The sequence below is a fragment of the Pteropus vampyrus genome, unplaced genomic scaffold (assembly GCF_000151845.1).
Source record: "Pteropus vampyrus isolate Shadow unplaced genomic scaffold, Pvam_2.0 Scaffold358, whole genome shotgun sequence".
Lineage (NCBI taxonomy): Eukaryota > Metazoa > Chordata > Mammalia > Chiroptera > Pteropodidae > Pteropus > Pteropus vampyrus.
Genome location: NW_011889139.1, coordinates 449057 through 463380, shown reverse-complemented (window position 1 = coordinate 463380; position 14324 = coordinate 449057). Strand labels below are relative to the sequence as shown.

Sequence of the window (14324 nt, the reverse complement as noted above, 5' to 3'; positions counted from 1 at the left end):
GTCCTTTTATGGCCCGTGTCTTTATACAGGAGGAACACATCTTTTTTCTAGGGATCAGGTCGTTTTTCCTGGTGCATGGTGGTTTTTCCTAGCTTATACCATTATTGGTTCATATGCATTATAAAATGAAACCACTTAATTGACTGCGAATTTGTTTCTTTTAGTAGCTGTAGGATTCAAGCTGTGCTTGGCTATTTTTTTTAGTAACAATAGAAAATCTTAGCCTAGAATTCACCAGCCTTTTAAATTACAGGTTCCTTTTGTTAGATTCTAGGATTTCTAGTACATCTTTTGAGTGTTTTCTAAGCATGGTAGTTTACAAATTACCCTAGTTTTAGTCTTTGAATTGAAAATTTCCTTGAGTGTTGAAGGCCGGGTGTATTTTTTAACTGCTGAACTGTTTTACCCTTAGGCAAGTTTCTGGAGAAGAGATTAAATGAATAGTTTGTTTTGGGGGGTCATTCAGCTGGTAAACAATCTTAGGAACCCCTATTTTCTGAACCCCCCTCCCACTCCTCATTGCTTCCCATTGCGAAATCTGCTTTACTATGTTCATTAGGGGCCTGGATTGATTATAGAATAAATATCTATGGGGAAATAATCTTGGGATCTTTGCGGATTATTCTGTTTGAATTATTTCAGAACAGGTCCATTCTGATGGTCTCAAACCATAAGCTAATGAATATGGGATAGGAAAAGGTCTGAGTCTTGTTTTGCATCCTGTATGTATCCTTGCCACATTATAAAGACGGTCATCTTTCCACTTTGTAATTCTAGGAGCAAATGCGTGAAGTAGTAGCACATCTCATCAATGAGAAAAACATTACTTCCTCATATCATCAGCACAGGTGTCTTTTCTCAGGAGAAAAAGAGCGGAAAATATGAGCCAGTTTGCACTTTGTTGTGGGATATATAGGCAAAGAATAAAACTTGAAGACCAGGTTAAGTACATGTGTTCACAAGGAGAATATAGTGAGAAAACAGGTTTTCTTTGTGGTACTGGGCGAACTAGAAATCTCTATTTCTGCTTCTTGGGATAGATACTGGTCATATCACATCCTGGCAGGAGCAGAAAACATTTCAGAAAGTCAGCATCATTTTCAGATTAAGAGCAAACATCAAACTAAGCCAAAGGTCTATGGAAGGAAAGGGTGGGTAGTCTGAATTCATCCTGGATTTATCACAAAATCCCACCTGACTTCAGTGCAGTGCAAGCACTTATGGAACACCAGGTAGGGGCCAGAGGTGTATGTGTTAATTCTTTGTATTTGGTAGGCAAGAGAGATTGAGGAGCTAAAGGAGAGAGTCTAAACTAGCTGGATTGCTGGAAAAGTGACAAAAATCTTAGCAGTGGGTATAACGGGGTAGAAATTTTACAGCCTAGGGCTGCACAGAAGACATAACACTTCTGACCACCTCTGAGAAGAATTCTTCAGGGAGTATAAAATTGAAAGCTTTTGGGAGGGGCCTGGAGTTGTTTAGTTCTTGGAGGATCTTTGGAAAACTAGATTGAATCTGATTAAAGATATCAGCATGTCTAACACAAAAAGGAAGATAGAGGATAAAGCAGATAAATTTCGTCACATTAAAAAACCTTAATTATTTATAGCCAACTTTATTGAGCATCTGTTATATAACACCAGAGTCTAGAGTCCTTGTTCATTCCACACCACAGCACATTTGGCTATAGTAATTTGTGCAGTCCACTTTGGAAAGGTAAAATGCATAATTTTGATCCTAGACACAATTTTATTCTGAAGCGCAGCCTTTTCCCAAGGCATAGGAGTGCCAGAAACCTTCTCACCAAGTCACTGGCTTTGTGAACCGTTTTTTATCCTAGTTACCCATTAGTTATTCACTGTGATAACATCTCATAGAAGCAGCTTCTTCAGTCAGAAGGTCCAGAAAAGCTTATCTGGTTAGTCTTGTTTCCTGCACAAGAGTTTGAGGGGGATCAGAGTCTCTTTATTCTTGATGAGCCTTGTTATCCGTTTTGATGGAAGAAGGGTCCTGTGGTAATTAAACTGCAGGTCTGTTTATTCTGTTTTTAGCATTGTTAGGAGATTTTACTCTGAACTGCTTTCTTTCCTGATTGACTCACCCTTTGGGGCAAAATGCCTGGGCAGAAATTAAATGTGTAGGTTTCTCTGCTGCAGTGTTCAATTTGTCATCTCTCCTAAACTTCACACTAAGAAGCAGCCATTTAATTGGTCAGACCCCGAGGGTGATATTTTGGCACAGCTCCATTGGTTAAAATTACTTTTCCTTGAACTTAATAGCAGATGCTGAGGTCCCTCTGCAGATACTTGTCATAGACTAGTTGTAAGCGGGGAATTTCCAAGAACATTTATAACTTGTGATTATTAAGTATGTTTTTCAGTTGTTTACAACAGTTACCACTTTAGGAAAAGAACTCATTTATTACTAGTGGAAAGTGAAATCTCTCCTTTTCTTCCCCTTTTTCATATTATCATTTTAACACTTTATGATCCAAGACTCTCTGTTGTTCTGTTTCATACATCCTTTTGTCATGTTTCTCCATCCACCTTACTTGTGCTGTGCATGTCAGTAGTAACAGGCAAAGCTCTGCGTGGACCTGGGCGTATCTGATAGAGGTCTGTCTCTTTGATATCTAGCATTTCTTTTCTCTGTTAATGTTGCTTCTCTATTTGTTGTTTTCATTTTTATTTGTACTCTTTGCAATTCTCATCACAGTACCATTCCAAGCCCAAATTCCCTGGAGGACATTGAAGCCTCTGTGCCTTGTGATGAAGGGAAGGGATGGAAGTGAGGGTCTTGTTCACCTTCGAGGCTTTTCCTTTCTGGTTTTCTAATGCTATAATATTTTTCTATTATTTAAAAAATCAGTTTGTTACTATTCTTTTCTTGTTTTTCAAATAATTTTAGCAGACACTTAAAAATTATCTTCAGCATGCGTGAGGTGGACATATTACTGGCAGACTTCTCCTTACAGGTATTTATGTGGTTATATGGGCTAAAAGCCCTTAATTTGCTGATCACCCTGGAATCACGACTGTGGAATTTTCAAGCATGTTCTGACCCACCTCTCCACTTTTTAAAGCCCTACTGTTGTTACCTTTAGCAGTTCTTCAAATGCCTGGTGATCGCATTTACTTGGCACTAAGGCTGGAGCTAAAGCTATAAAATAGACTTGTTCTTGTTTCCTGTTTCACTTTCCACCCCCTAACCCTGGGAAAAGAATACTTTAAAAAGAATTACACGAATTCTTAGGTAATCGATTAAATACAGTGCTGCTGGAATGCTCGTCCCCTCAGAATGTAATCACCATGCAATGCGGGGATTTTTGCCTCGTTTTGTTCCTCGTTGAATCCCCAGTGACTAGAGAGGGCTTGCCAAACAGTAGCACTAAATAGATAATCAGATGAATGAGTGAAAGTTGGAGAGGTGTGTTATAGGGAGGTGTACAAGATGCCATGAGAGCACAGACAGGGTCACATTTCCCTGAGGAAAGAACTGCTGCATGTGTGAGCTAAGGTGGGAACAGTGGTTGAGAAAAAGGTTGAGAAAATAGCTTGAGGGAGGTTCCTAAAGACAAACTAAGCTTGGCATTTGAGGGACTGAAAGAATAGTAGGGTAGCTGGGGCTAAGAGCAAGGAGAGCAAGGGAGGCACTGAGCCCTAAGAGTTTATTTCATTATTATTTAATGGTTACCAGTGAAAAACTTTTAAAAGGAGAGTAATAGAGCTTTGGTTGTAGTTGACGTAATTAAGTCATAAACCCCTACTCAGCTGGAACAAAGCTAGGCAAGAATAGAAACTGAAACACATCTTAAATATTGACTAAGGACTTATCTTTGAAGTCGGAGGCTTTCTATAGCACTAGTACCCTACAGTTGTAGTAAGTAAGAAATTGAGAGAACTTATTGGATGTATAAATTAAAATTCTGGGTGGTTATTCTGTCTATTGCATCTTTTACAAGGTCCTCAAGTGTTTAAAGGTTGGCTTGGTGGGTAGGTACCCCTTTTGGTGTCCCTAGAAGGGAATAGAAACTAGTATTAAATACTTCTTCCCTGCTGGCCACTTCAGGTGATTTCTGCTGTCTTTTCCATAGTCCATTAACCTTGCTTTCAAGAGCATGGGCCCTTGAATTACTAGTGCTTATGGTAGGGAGTTTGGATGGCGAAAGACGATCCCTTCTTTCTGTAGGACTGCAAATTAATCAAAGAACTTGCACTTACATCCCATCACCCTCTAGCTGTGTGACCCTGGTCCAGTTACCCAACCCTCAGGGCCCAGCCTCTTCATTTACAAAATGAGTATTTTAATTCTGATTTTTGCAAGATTATTGTATTAAATGAGTCAATAGATGGAAATGGTAACAACTCACCTGGCAGGCTAGATGTTTTGTAATGTTTTTCTTTTTCCTTAAAAGATAAAATCTTCCAGGACCCTTGAGTCTGAATAACGCCTACAATTTTCTTCTTGTCTACCGCCTGAAATAACAGCACAGGAGCTAAAGCTTTGATCATTTATGTTAAAATATGACTTGGGAATTGGAGGAGAGAGGAGACCAAGCCCCAGGCCTAATAATGTCTTTGAAGTCTTTGCCACCTGTGAATTGAGGTTCTGGAAGCTGGTTTGGAGAAAGGCAAACATTTAACATTAGTCTCATGCCTCATGATAATGCCTACCATTTACTGAATGTCTAGTATTGCCTTCTGCTCTTTCTGTAAGATTGAAAGCCCAGTGACTTGCCTAGTAGTACCCTGACGGGTAAAGGTGGTAAAGGTATGCTCTGTCTTTATACTGAGCAGTTATTTTGTATCCAGCCAGAGAGGTTAGGTAAGTTTGTTCCAGTTATACTGAAACTCAGAGAGGCAACTTTCTCAAGCTCATTCAGTTACTATGTGTTAGAACCAGGATTTAAGGTCAGGTCTGACTGAGTCTAAAAACAAAATAAAACATATTTGGGAACTTTTTTTTTACTGTTCTGTTTTCTAAAGAATTAGCCCTAAAATAAAATTCTTATCTAGGAAATAAACATTATCCATTACCCACATCCAAAGGACTGCTTTGGAGGATGGAAAATGTCTATTAGGTTTTAGGGCCTTCGGAAATGTTTTCCTCTGCTCTGTTCCAGCCTTGTGAAATATCCCTTGTTTATGTCCAGCCCATATACCATTTCAGCAGGGCTGTTGTTCTCATTTAGTCTTTGGGTTCTAAAGTTCCACACTATACTTATCTCTTCTGTGACTTAGGTATTCTGAATTCTTTATTCTGAAATAAATACCTCAGAAATAATCTCAGTGTCACAGAGAACATGCTTCATTGTTCCACACCCAGCAAATGAGACCAGCCTGTAATATGGTTTACTCTGTGGGTTGTTTACTTACAAGCACAACAGTTGCCCTATTTGATGCTCATTGTGTTGTCACCAGCATTTTAAACCTTCTCTTTCTGAGGTAGACACCTCAGGCAAGTTTACTGGAAAATTCCAGTTAAGATTCTGAGATTCTGTTTTAAATTAAACAGTGTTGAGGGAGTTCAAGTTTTCTTTTCAGACTAACATTTTTAAAAGTAAGCAGCCTTCCAAGCTGAGAGATGATTTTAAATTTCAGGTGAGTTCTCAGGGTAACGATTGAGTCTGTATTGTGTGGATGATGTGATCAGTTGTGCCAGGGCCCCCACTCAACCCAGTCCCTTGGGGGTGATAGGACACTCAAGCTTTGGATGACCAGAGAGAAACAGGGTTTTGGACTTTCCAGCCAATAGTCAGTCACTGTCGAACATCCAGGCCGTTGCCATTCTAGAATTGTAACTTACAGCTTAATGATTATTTTAATGTGCTATTTATGGAGCACTTACTATAAGTTAGGCACTTTTATGTATTTTATTTTTCATCCCTACAATTACCTTCCAACAAGGGAGGTATTTTTACACAGATGAGGAAACAGATTCAAAAAGCTTAGGTAACCTGCCCTGGGTTAGCTACCCTTTGTTTTTAATAAAAGACTTTTTAATAGTCACTTTTTGTCACTATAAATACTGATAAAATGCTTTGGGCCCTAAGGAGAGATAACTTGCTTCATCGGCTGTATTGATAAAATACCGAGTGTTCCTTTGGCCTCAGTTCATTCCACAGATTATCTGGATGCCTACTATGAAGTGGCATTGTGCTTAGATGTTGTAGATAAAAAAATGAAGACAGATGAGGTTCTTGCTATAAACAAGCAAATAAATATAATTATAGATTATAACATTTCTCATGAAGGAAACTGAAAAGGCCATGAGAGAGTTTATGTGACTGAGGAGGACTCCTCTAAATGGGTAATATTTGAGTTGAGACCTGAAGGATGAGAAGGAGCAGTAAGTAGCGGCAGGAAGACCAAGTACAGAGACCTTGAGGCAGTTGGGCTTGAAAAACTGAAGGTTACCATGGCTTGACGCTTCGTGAATGGTGAGGAAAATAGCATCACATGAATTGGAGAAGCAAGCGGGGGCTGATGGCACATGCAGGGTCTTTACTCATGTAAGAAGTTGTAATTTTTATTCAAAAATGCAATTGGAGTCCATTAAAGAGCTTTAAGTGCATGTGTTTTGTGGGGAGGAGGGAAGTGGGTGATGCTTTGTGGAGAAAGAACTGGAGAAGGGCAGGAACTGAAGCTGGGAAACTAGTTAGGAGGCTATTCTTTCATCCAAGAAGCCATTCTAGACCCTGGAAATACAGTAGAGCACAAAATCCCTGCCCTCATGGAATTTTAATTCTAGTTAGGCGAAGCAGTTAACAAATAAGCAAATAATATTAGCTAGTACTAAGTGTTATGTATGAGATTAGCAAGTGACATTGAAACTGAGGGGTAAATGACAAGAAGGAGCCAAGTGTCTGATATTCTGGAGAGAAGAGTCTGGGTGGAAGAAACACAGCAAATTCAAAGAGCCTAAGGAGGGAAATGTGAGTAATAGATGAGAGATGGTGATTTAAACCACTGTCGGGGGCAGAGGAGATAGAGATGAGAATTTAAGACTATTCAGCTTAAGATTGGTATTTAAAGCCACTGACTGGGTCTCTTCCAGAGAGAGAGTGGGATGGAGAGGGTGATGAAGACAGCCTAGGCACTCCCAACATTTAAGAACAGAGGGAAGGGGAAGAACCAGCAAAGAAGCTTTGAAGTAGGAGGGAAACCAGTGGTGCAGAGTTCTGGAAGCTTAGAAATGATCAGAGGGGAGAGTGTTTCTAGGAGGAGGGAAGAAGAGTCACCGTGTCCAGCACTACTGGGAGGTTGAGTAAGGTGAAAATAGAGAAGTTTCACTTGGACCTGACGACTTGGAATTCCTTGGTGATCTTGCAAAGAGGAAATTAGGTGGAAGGTTAGGATAAGCTGGACACTGCATGTGAGAAGGTCGAAGAGTGAATTAGAGGTTGAAGAAATGGAGTCAAATATTTGAAGAAGTTTTGATGTACAGGAGAGCAGAGAAAAGGGCCTTTACTGAGGAGTGGGAGACATGGGATTAGAATGTTTTTTTTTTTTTTTTAATTGCTTTTTACAAATTACAACTATTTTCTTAGATGCTTTTTACAACTCATATAAACTTTAAAATATAACTAGATAAGTACACGTAAGTGTATGGTTTGACGAACTTTCACAAACTCAGTATCTGTATAATTAGCACTCAGTTTAAGAAACAGCATTACCAGAAGCTCCCTTGTGCCCCTTCCATTTACTCTCCTACCCTCGAGGATAACTACTATCATGATTTCTAACTCCAGACATTAGTTTGCCTGTGTTTAAATTTTATATTAATGGAATCATTTGGTATATATTCATTTGTGCCAGTTTTCTTTCACAGCATTATATTTATAAGATTTATCTATACTGTTGTATTTATCAGTAGTTTGTTCTCATTGCTTTATTAACATATCATAATATATTTCTCCACTCTACTGTTGATGGACTTTGGATTGTTTGCAGCTTGGGGCTATTACAATAGTACTGCTCTGAACATTCTTGTATACTTATTTTAGTGAATATATTTCTGCTGAGTATATACCTCAAAATGAAATTGCAAAGCCATGGTGTGTGTGTATGCATGTGTGTGTATTTCCAAAGTGGTTTTACCAGTTTACACTTCTGCCGGTAGTGTTAGAGTTTCAGTTGCTCTATATCCTTGTCAACACTTGCTAGTATGTCTTTTCCATTGTAGCCATTCCAGTAGGTGTTTGGTGTATAACACTTTGTGGTTGTAATTTCTACTTCTCTATGACAAGGTTTTTTAAACTCTGGGAAATTCTGTAGCATACCTGCATGCTGATGGGAAAGCCCCAGTAGAGATGGGAAGCAAAAGCTCAGAAGGGAATGGGCTGCAGGGTAGACAGACTGATTTTCTTCTTTGGGTGGAATTGGGAACATTTTTATCTTGTAGGCTTCAGGGTCTTAGCGACTTCGTTCAAACCCTGTAACTATGACCTTTAGCAAGTTTTATAACTTCTCTGAACCTTGGTTTTCTTACCTGAAGATAGGAAGAACTAATCTGCCTTCCCAGAAGTATTGTGAGGATCACATGAGATAACACTAAGTAGTACCTAGCTCAGGGCCTGGCAGATAAGCATTTTTCCAATGGATAGCTACTTTCTTCTTTACTATTTAATATATGTAATTTCTTATCAGTTATTTCAAAAAGGCATAGCTAAGCCATATTGATAGGCTCTTCATAACATTTCCTTTCAAAACTATTGAAATTGTACTTTAATTGCTTTTTAAAGATAATATACAAGATGAAGCAAAGCCCATTCTGTATTAATAATCCACATGTGGGATACTTTTCTTTATGTACTTACAGCATAGATACTTTTAATAGTTCCAGGAATATAGTAGTGACAATAGGCAAACCACTCTCAATAAACTAGAGATGATTCTGTAAGGCTTGCCATCTAGCTATTTTCTGATTTGCTGTGTCAGAAAGGTACTTCTTTGAGGATTGAGGGCATTTTAATTAGGTATTTTTAAAGGATTTTTGTAAAATCTTATACAATAGGTTCACCAAAATGTTGCTCTCTTGCATCTGTGTGAAGACTTGTTGCAGAAGTACCTTGGTACACAGACTGGTTAATTAAAATCACAGTAGATTGGATGAGAACCTTGGAGACTTGATTTTACTGCCTTAGATTTTGTTGCAAGGTGGTTTTGGAGTTGCACTGCACACTAGCGCTAATTCTACCAGGGCACTGACATTCTGACTCTTCTACTCCATGGGTCCATTTTCACACTTCTCTCCTCCATGGAAAAGCCCACGACAACCACTGATCCACTTAAAATTATTTCACTTGGGCAGATAAACAAGAGAAGTGACTGTGGAGAGAAATCACATTACCTCTCCTTTTGCCTCTAATTCTGACTGTGCTCAGCCTACCTGGGATAGGACATTTATCTTACCCTGTGGTTAACATTAATTGTCTTGTTCAGCAGGGCTCAGTCTCCCAAGAAATACCAGCATACTTATCAAGCTGACAAAATCCTGTGTGCTAGCTAGCCATTCTTGCTTTATCCCCTGGGGTTCTTCCATAGGGAATAGTAAATTTTCTTGTTCACTCCTGCCCCACCTCCCCCATCCTTCTTCCCGTTAGGTAGAGTGGAAGAGGAGAGCTTAGCAGGTTTCAAAGAAACTCACTAGGAGACCAGTCAGAGGCTGTATTTGAGGATTAAATCACTAAGCCCATCTTTTCTGAAGAGGGTACGGGGAACTGGAGAAGGAATTTTCAAGCCCTCAGTGAAGATCTGATAGTTTTCTTTCAAGATCAGAAGGAGGGTTGCAGATTGGAGAGGGACTCTTTCCTTTCACTCCCTGAAATAACCCTGAATATAGTTGTTATTTAGGCTTAGGGCTTTCCAGTTTAGCAAGAGAGTACTTTTAACAGACCACATTAGGAAATGTGTCTTTTTTGTATTTAATGTGTCAAAAAGAGTAAAAGCCTAGTCTTTTGACTTTAGTGAACCTGTTCTGTTAGAGTGAGCAGGTCTAAGGTATTTTAGCAATGGAGTCTTTCCACTTAGCCCCTTCCATGATAGCCCCTTCTCCGCATAGACATATCCCCAGGGTAACACTCTGTTCTCATCTAAACGTGGGGCCTGTAACAGTGGCAAATTTCAAGTCTTTCACAGTGCCAAGTCCTCCTACAAGTAGCCAAATACTCGGACAGGCCAACAGCTTTTCTTTCAGAGCTGTTCAGAGGGGACAGTTAAGATTAGAACCAAAGTTGAGAGAATTAAAACAGTGCTGAGAAAGATAGGTTCTCTTGATTTCCAGCTAAGGAGGACCTTTCTTTGCTCTAGTATCAAGATGGCCTAGTTGAGCTATACTATAGCACCTTACTGGGAACAAGGACCTTGTTAGAATCACTTTTGGTGTTCCCAGCGCCCAGCACATAGTTGGTGCATCCTAAGTGCTCGTAAATCATATGGGTTGAAACAGTATACAGCTGACCAGCTTTCCAGGTTTTTCCTACTGATTGTGCCTTACCAACTAGGTCTACCCATTATGTGGCAAGGGCCTTGTCTCTTAGGAAAAAATTGCAACATGTAGATTCCTAGTGTGGAAGAAAAGTTTATTTTCTTCTTGTGGTTAAAGTACATTCCACACTTTCTTTCTTATTTCATTCTTTCGCCTTTCGCTGCTAATATGAAAAACTTATCTTTGGTTACATCTGCCTTCACCACTGTTCCACTCTGGTGGAAGAGGTGACTTCTGTCTTGATCAGGAATAAGTAGTCCACTGGCATCTGATCACTTGGTCCTTTTTCTTTCTCCTCTCGGCCCTTATTTTCATCATTTATTGCCTTCCCCTATCATCTTCTAGTCTTTGGGAGTTTCCCTCTGCAGTCTGTGAATACGTCTACATTTATCTTAGTGACCCGGGTCCTCTTAAACTACCACTTTCTCTCTTCTCTTCACAGTCAGAAGTTTCTTGAAAGAATAATTTGCTCTTAGAGTCTGGCAAATCCTCACTTCTCATTCACTTTCCAACCAAAGGTTATTGTTCAGCTTCATTCTTCCTAAACTGCTCAGGGAAAGAGCACAGTCACATTTTCCTAAAACTAGATGCATTGGAAAGTTTGCATTTTTTATTATATTCTGCTCTCTGGGACCTTGGACAGTGTTGGTTAATTTCTTGAAACTCAAAATGCTCTTCCAGTTTTCCCATTTCTTCCTTTCTCTGTTCTGCTGGCTGGTTTTCCTCTGTTTCCCCTTTAGATCAGGTGTTCCCAAGGTTCGCCCAGATCTGCTGTTTGCTTTTTGCGTATACCTTCCCAGAGAAATTGAAGTTAAAATGCTGTTATAATGCTAGTAGCAAGAAGTAACGTTTATTTAGTGCTTCACAGCTCAGAGAATGTCCAGATGAATAAAATGAAGTACAAAAAAGTTATGACTTGTTTGGAGTGGGTTGCACTCATACAAGTCCATAAGTCCATAAGTCCATAAGTAGTAAAGCAGGGCTTGGGACCCAGGTCTTCTGATTCCAGATCCTATGTTCTTTGTATTATTACATTCTGTCTCAGATGTTTCTATGAACAGGCAATTTCAAGAATTACAGAATCCCTCCTTCAGAGGGCTACTACTCCACTGTTGTCTCCCTTCTCTTGCCAACAAAGAACTCATTTAATTAACTGCTCTTTACTTCATTATTCCATGTGAACCGTTAATTGCAAGTAAAGCAGATTAGATCCCTGTCTTCTGGGAACTTAGAGTCTTCAGACAAGTAATAGTGAGTCAAAAAGAAATGTTTTTGATGTGTAGGAAATAGAACGAATGTGTGCTTAGTTAATATTTATATATTGTATGCGATTCATTCATTTGGTAGTCCTTGTTTTCACCTATCTGCTGGGCAATATATGACTGTCATGGTCCCTCTTCTTATGGGGTCACAGGCAAGTGAGGGAGCCAGGTGTTAGTTGGACCCACTTACAGAAGTGAAGGAATTATATTACAGATGTATTAGAGGCCTGTTAGGAGGCTGAAAAGACCTTAGAGTTATCAGAGGCCTAAGGTTATAGCTATGTTTAGGAGGCTGAAAAGACCTTAGAGTTATCAGAGGCCTAAGGTTATAGCTGTGTGAACCAGGAAGTTCCTCTGTTGGGCCTCTTTCTTTTCCTCTATAAAATGACCAAGGTTGAGTCTGTTGGCTTCTTAGTTCCTTCTAGCTTATCACATCTTTGAACTAGGATTTAACAAAGGCACTTTCAGTGAGTCAGGAGGCAGAGCAGAAAGTACCATTCTTTTGTGTGAACTGATTATTGAGTAATAATACTAAATGTTCCATGTATTATCTCTGTAAAAAGGGTTCAGGCTTAAAATGTCCATATTGACTGCTTTGGTCTATTGAGAAGCACACACTCTAACTGTATCATAGTAGTGCTTGGTATTTTAGTGGACTGTCGTGCAATCTTTAGGTTATTCTGACATTTGAGGGATTGGATGCTCTTTGTTCTGTGATCTTAAAAAATCATCAATCTGCTTGTCCCTAGTACTTGTATTTGGCATGTAAGATGGGAATAATAGTCCAAAACGTCTTAATAAACTGACAGGGGCACTGATTAAGCAAGGAAGGAAATGTTTTTTGAGCATCTGCTATGTACACGATGCTGGGTAGGGTACAATACAGACATGAATAGTCCCTGTGCTCAAGGAACTTATTGTTTAGTGGTAGAAAACAAAGTGTACATATCTGTGCAACAGACTTATATGTGCTGTGATGGAAGCTTATGTAAGATTGCAGATGCAAGTGTCAGGGTAGTTAGTTCTGTTGGCTAGTGGGAGGGGAAACCAAGAGAGGTGGCAGCATGGTATAGGGAGAAGAACATCAGGTTTAGAGTCAGAAGACCTGGGTTTTTAGAATCTCAGTTCTCTATATATTAGCTGTGTGACCTTGACTTCTTGGAGCCTGGGTGGCCTCATCTAGATAAGGGAAATAATACCTCCTCACATGGCCATTGTGAGTATGGAATTATACACTTATAAGTGTGTGTGCATGTTCTTTCTATCTGAGCTCTAGGGGCAAGGTCATGTTTTTGAATAAAGTGGGTGTTAGGCCACTTGTAATTGCTATGGCAAAAGATTTTATTGAAGTTAGATCTCAGATTAAACCCAAGCAGGAATTAGCAACCTTTCAAAGGCAGCGTGCCAACTTGGCAGCCCATGCTGTCGTGGCAGATCAGATGTCTGTATTCACTTTTTATGTACAAAGTCATCTATGGTGGTAGAGGAAGGAGGTGGCAAGAAATCTGTGGACCCTAAAAACATATCTTCACTCTGGTAGCAGGTGTGGATTGAGTTTCCCTGCTCCCCTATGCCCTCAGGAATGGGAGCGCAGTAGAAGTGTGTCTTAACTCTGACCTTTATCCCTTTCCTCCCTTGCACCAGATTTTATCATGTGGGCAACCTGCTGCAACTGGTTCTGCCTGGATGGACAGCCTGAGGAGGCCCCACCCCCCCAGGGAGCCAGGACGCAGGCCTATTCCAATCCTGGGTACAGCTCCTTCCCTTCTCCAACAGGTTCTGAACCAAGCTGCAAGTCCTGTGGGGCCCACTTTGCAAACATGGCCAGAAAGGTGAGTGTTGACTTCTTGGCCTGCTACAACCTCAGGCTCTTGGGCCAGCCTGCTGACCTTTCTATAATGCCTGCTGCCTCGCCTTTGTCTATGCAATGCTGGTAACCTAGACCCGTTCTTTTCACAAAACTATTAAAGAAAAACTAACCAAGCAAAACCAAAGCATCTCAGCATAGATTTTGAGCCAGCTAGACCTGAATTCACATGTCAGCTTTGCCATTTTCAAGCTGTATGACTTAACCTTTTTTGAGATTCATTTTCCCCATTTATAAAATGAGGATATCATAGTTATACCCGTCTCACAGGGTTGTGAGAATAAAGTGATATAAGCTGCGAAGGGTGCCCAGTACAATGCTTAGAATGTAGCAGTCACTCGATGTTATTTTCTTCATTAGCTGCCATCATAAAAAGGCTGACTACAGATTAAGTTGTTCTTTTTATTGAAAGCAGTGTCAAGGACGTCTGGAGTACATCAAGACCCTAACAACACTAAGACTGAGTTTATTTACTGTAGCGATTTTATTTGAAGTATGGTGTAGCCATGTGTTTCAGATTAGCGAGCAGGGAGTAAAACTATTGGCTGGCTAATGGTCTGTGGGTGTAGGCTTTCCCTCTATCAGCGCTCAGAGGCAGTGTGTTTTCTGTGGTCAGGTAGGACTGGGGCTGACGGTGAACCTTGACCTGGAGAAAGAACTGCATTCTGTAACTCCTGCATTCTGTATTCTTCTACAGAACAAGAGGT

At 40.0% G+C, this 14324-nt stretch overlaps 1 protein-coding gene across 5 annotated transcripts in view; it reads left to right on the top strand.

Moving 5' to 3' along the window:
• RFFL (ring finger and FYVE like domain containing E3 ubiquitin protein ligase) overlaps positions 1-14324 on the top strand; it is a 63684-nt gene that overhangs the window by 28665 nt on the left and 20695 nt on the right. For 3 of the 5 annotated variants that reach the window (XM_011379336.2, XM_011379337.2, XM_011379338.2), the window contains one exon: positions 13395-13582. In XM_011379336.2, the coding sequence (XP_011377638.1) occupies positions 13403-13582 (180 nt within the window). In that variant the 5' untranslated portion in view covers positions 13395-13402. The remainder of the gene's footprint in view (positions 1-13394; positions 13583-14324) is intronic. The other 2 variants (XM_023522872.1, XM_023522871.1) reach the window with 1 other exon arrangement.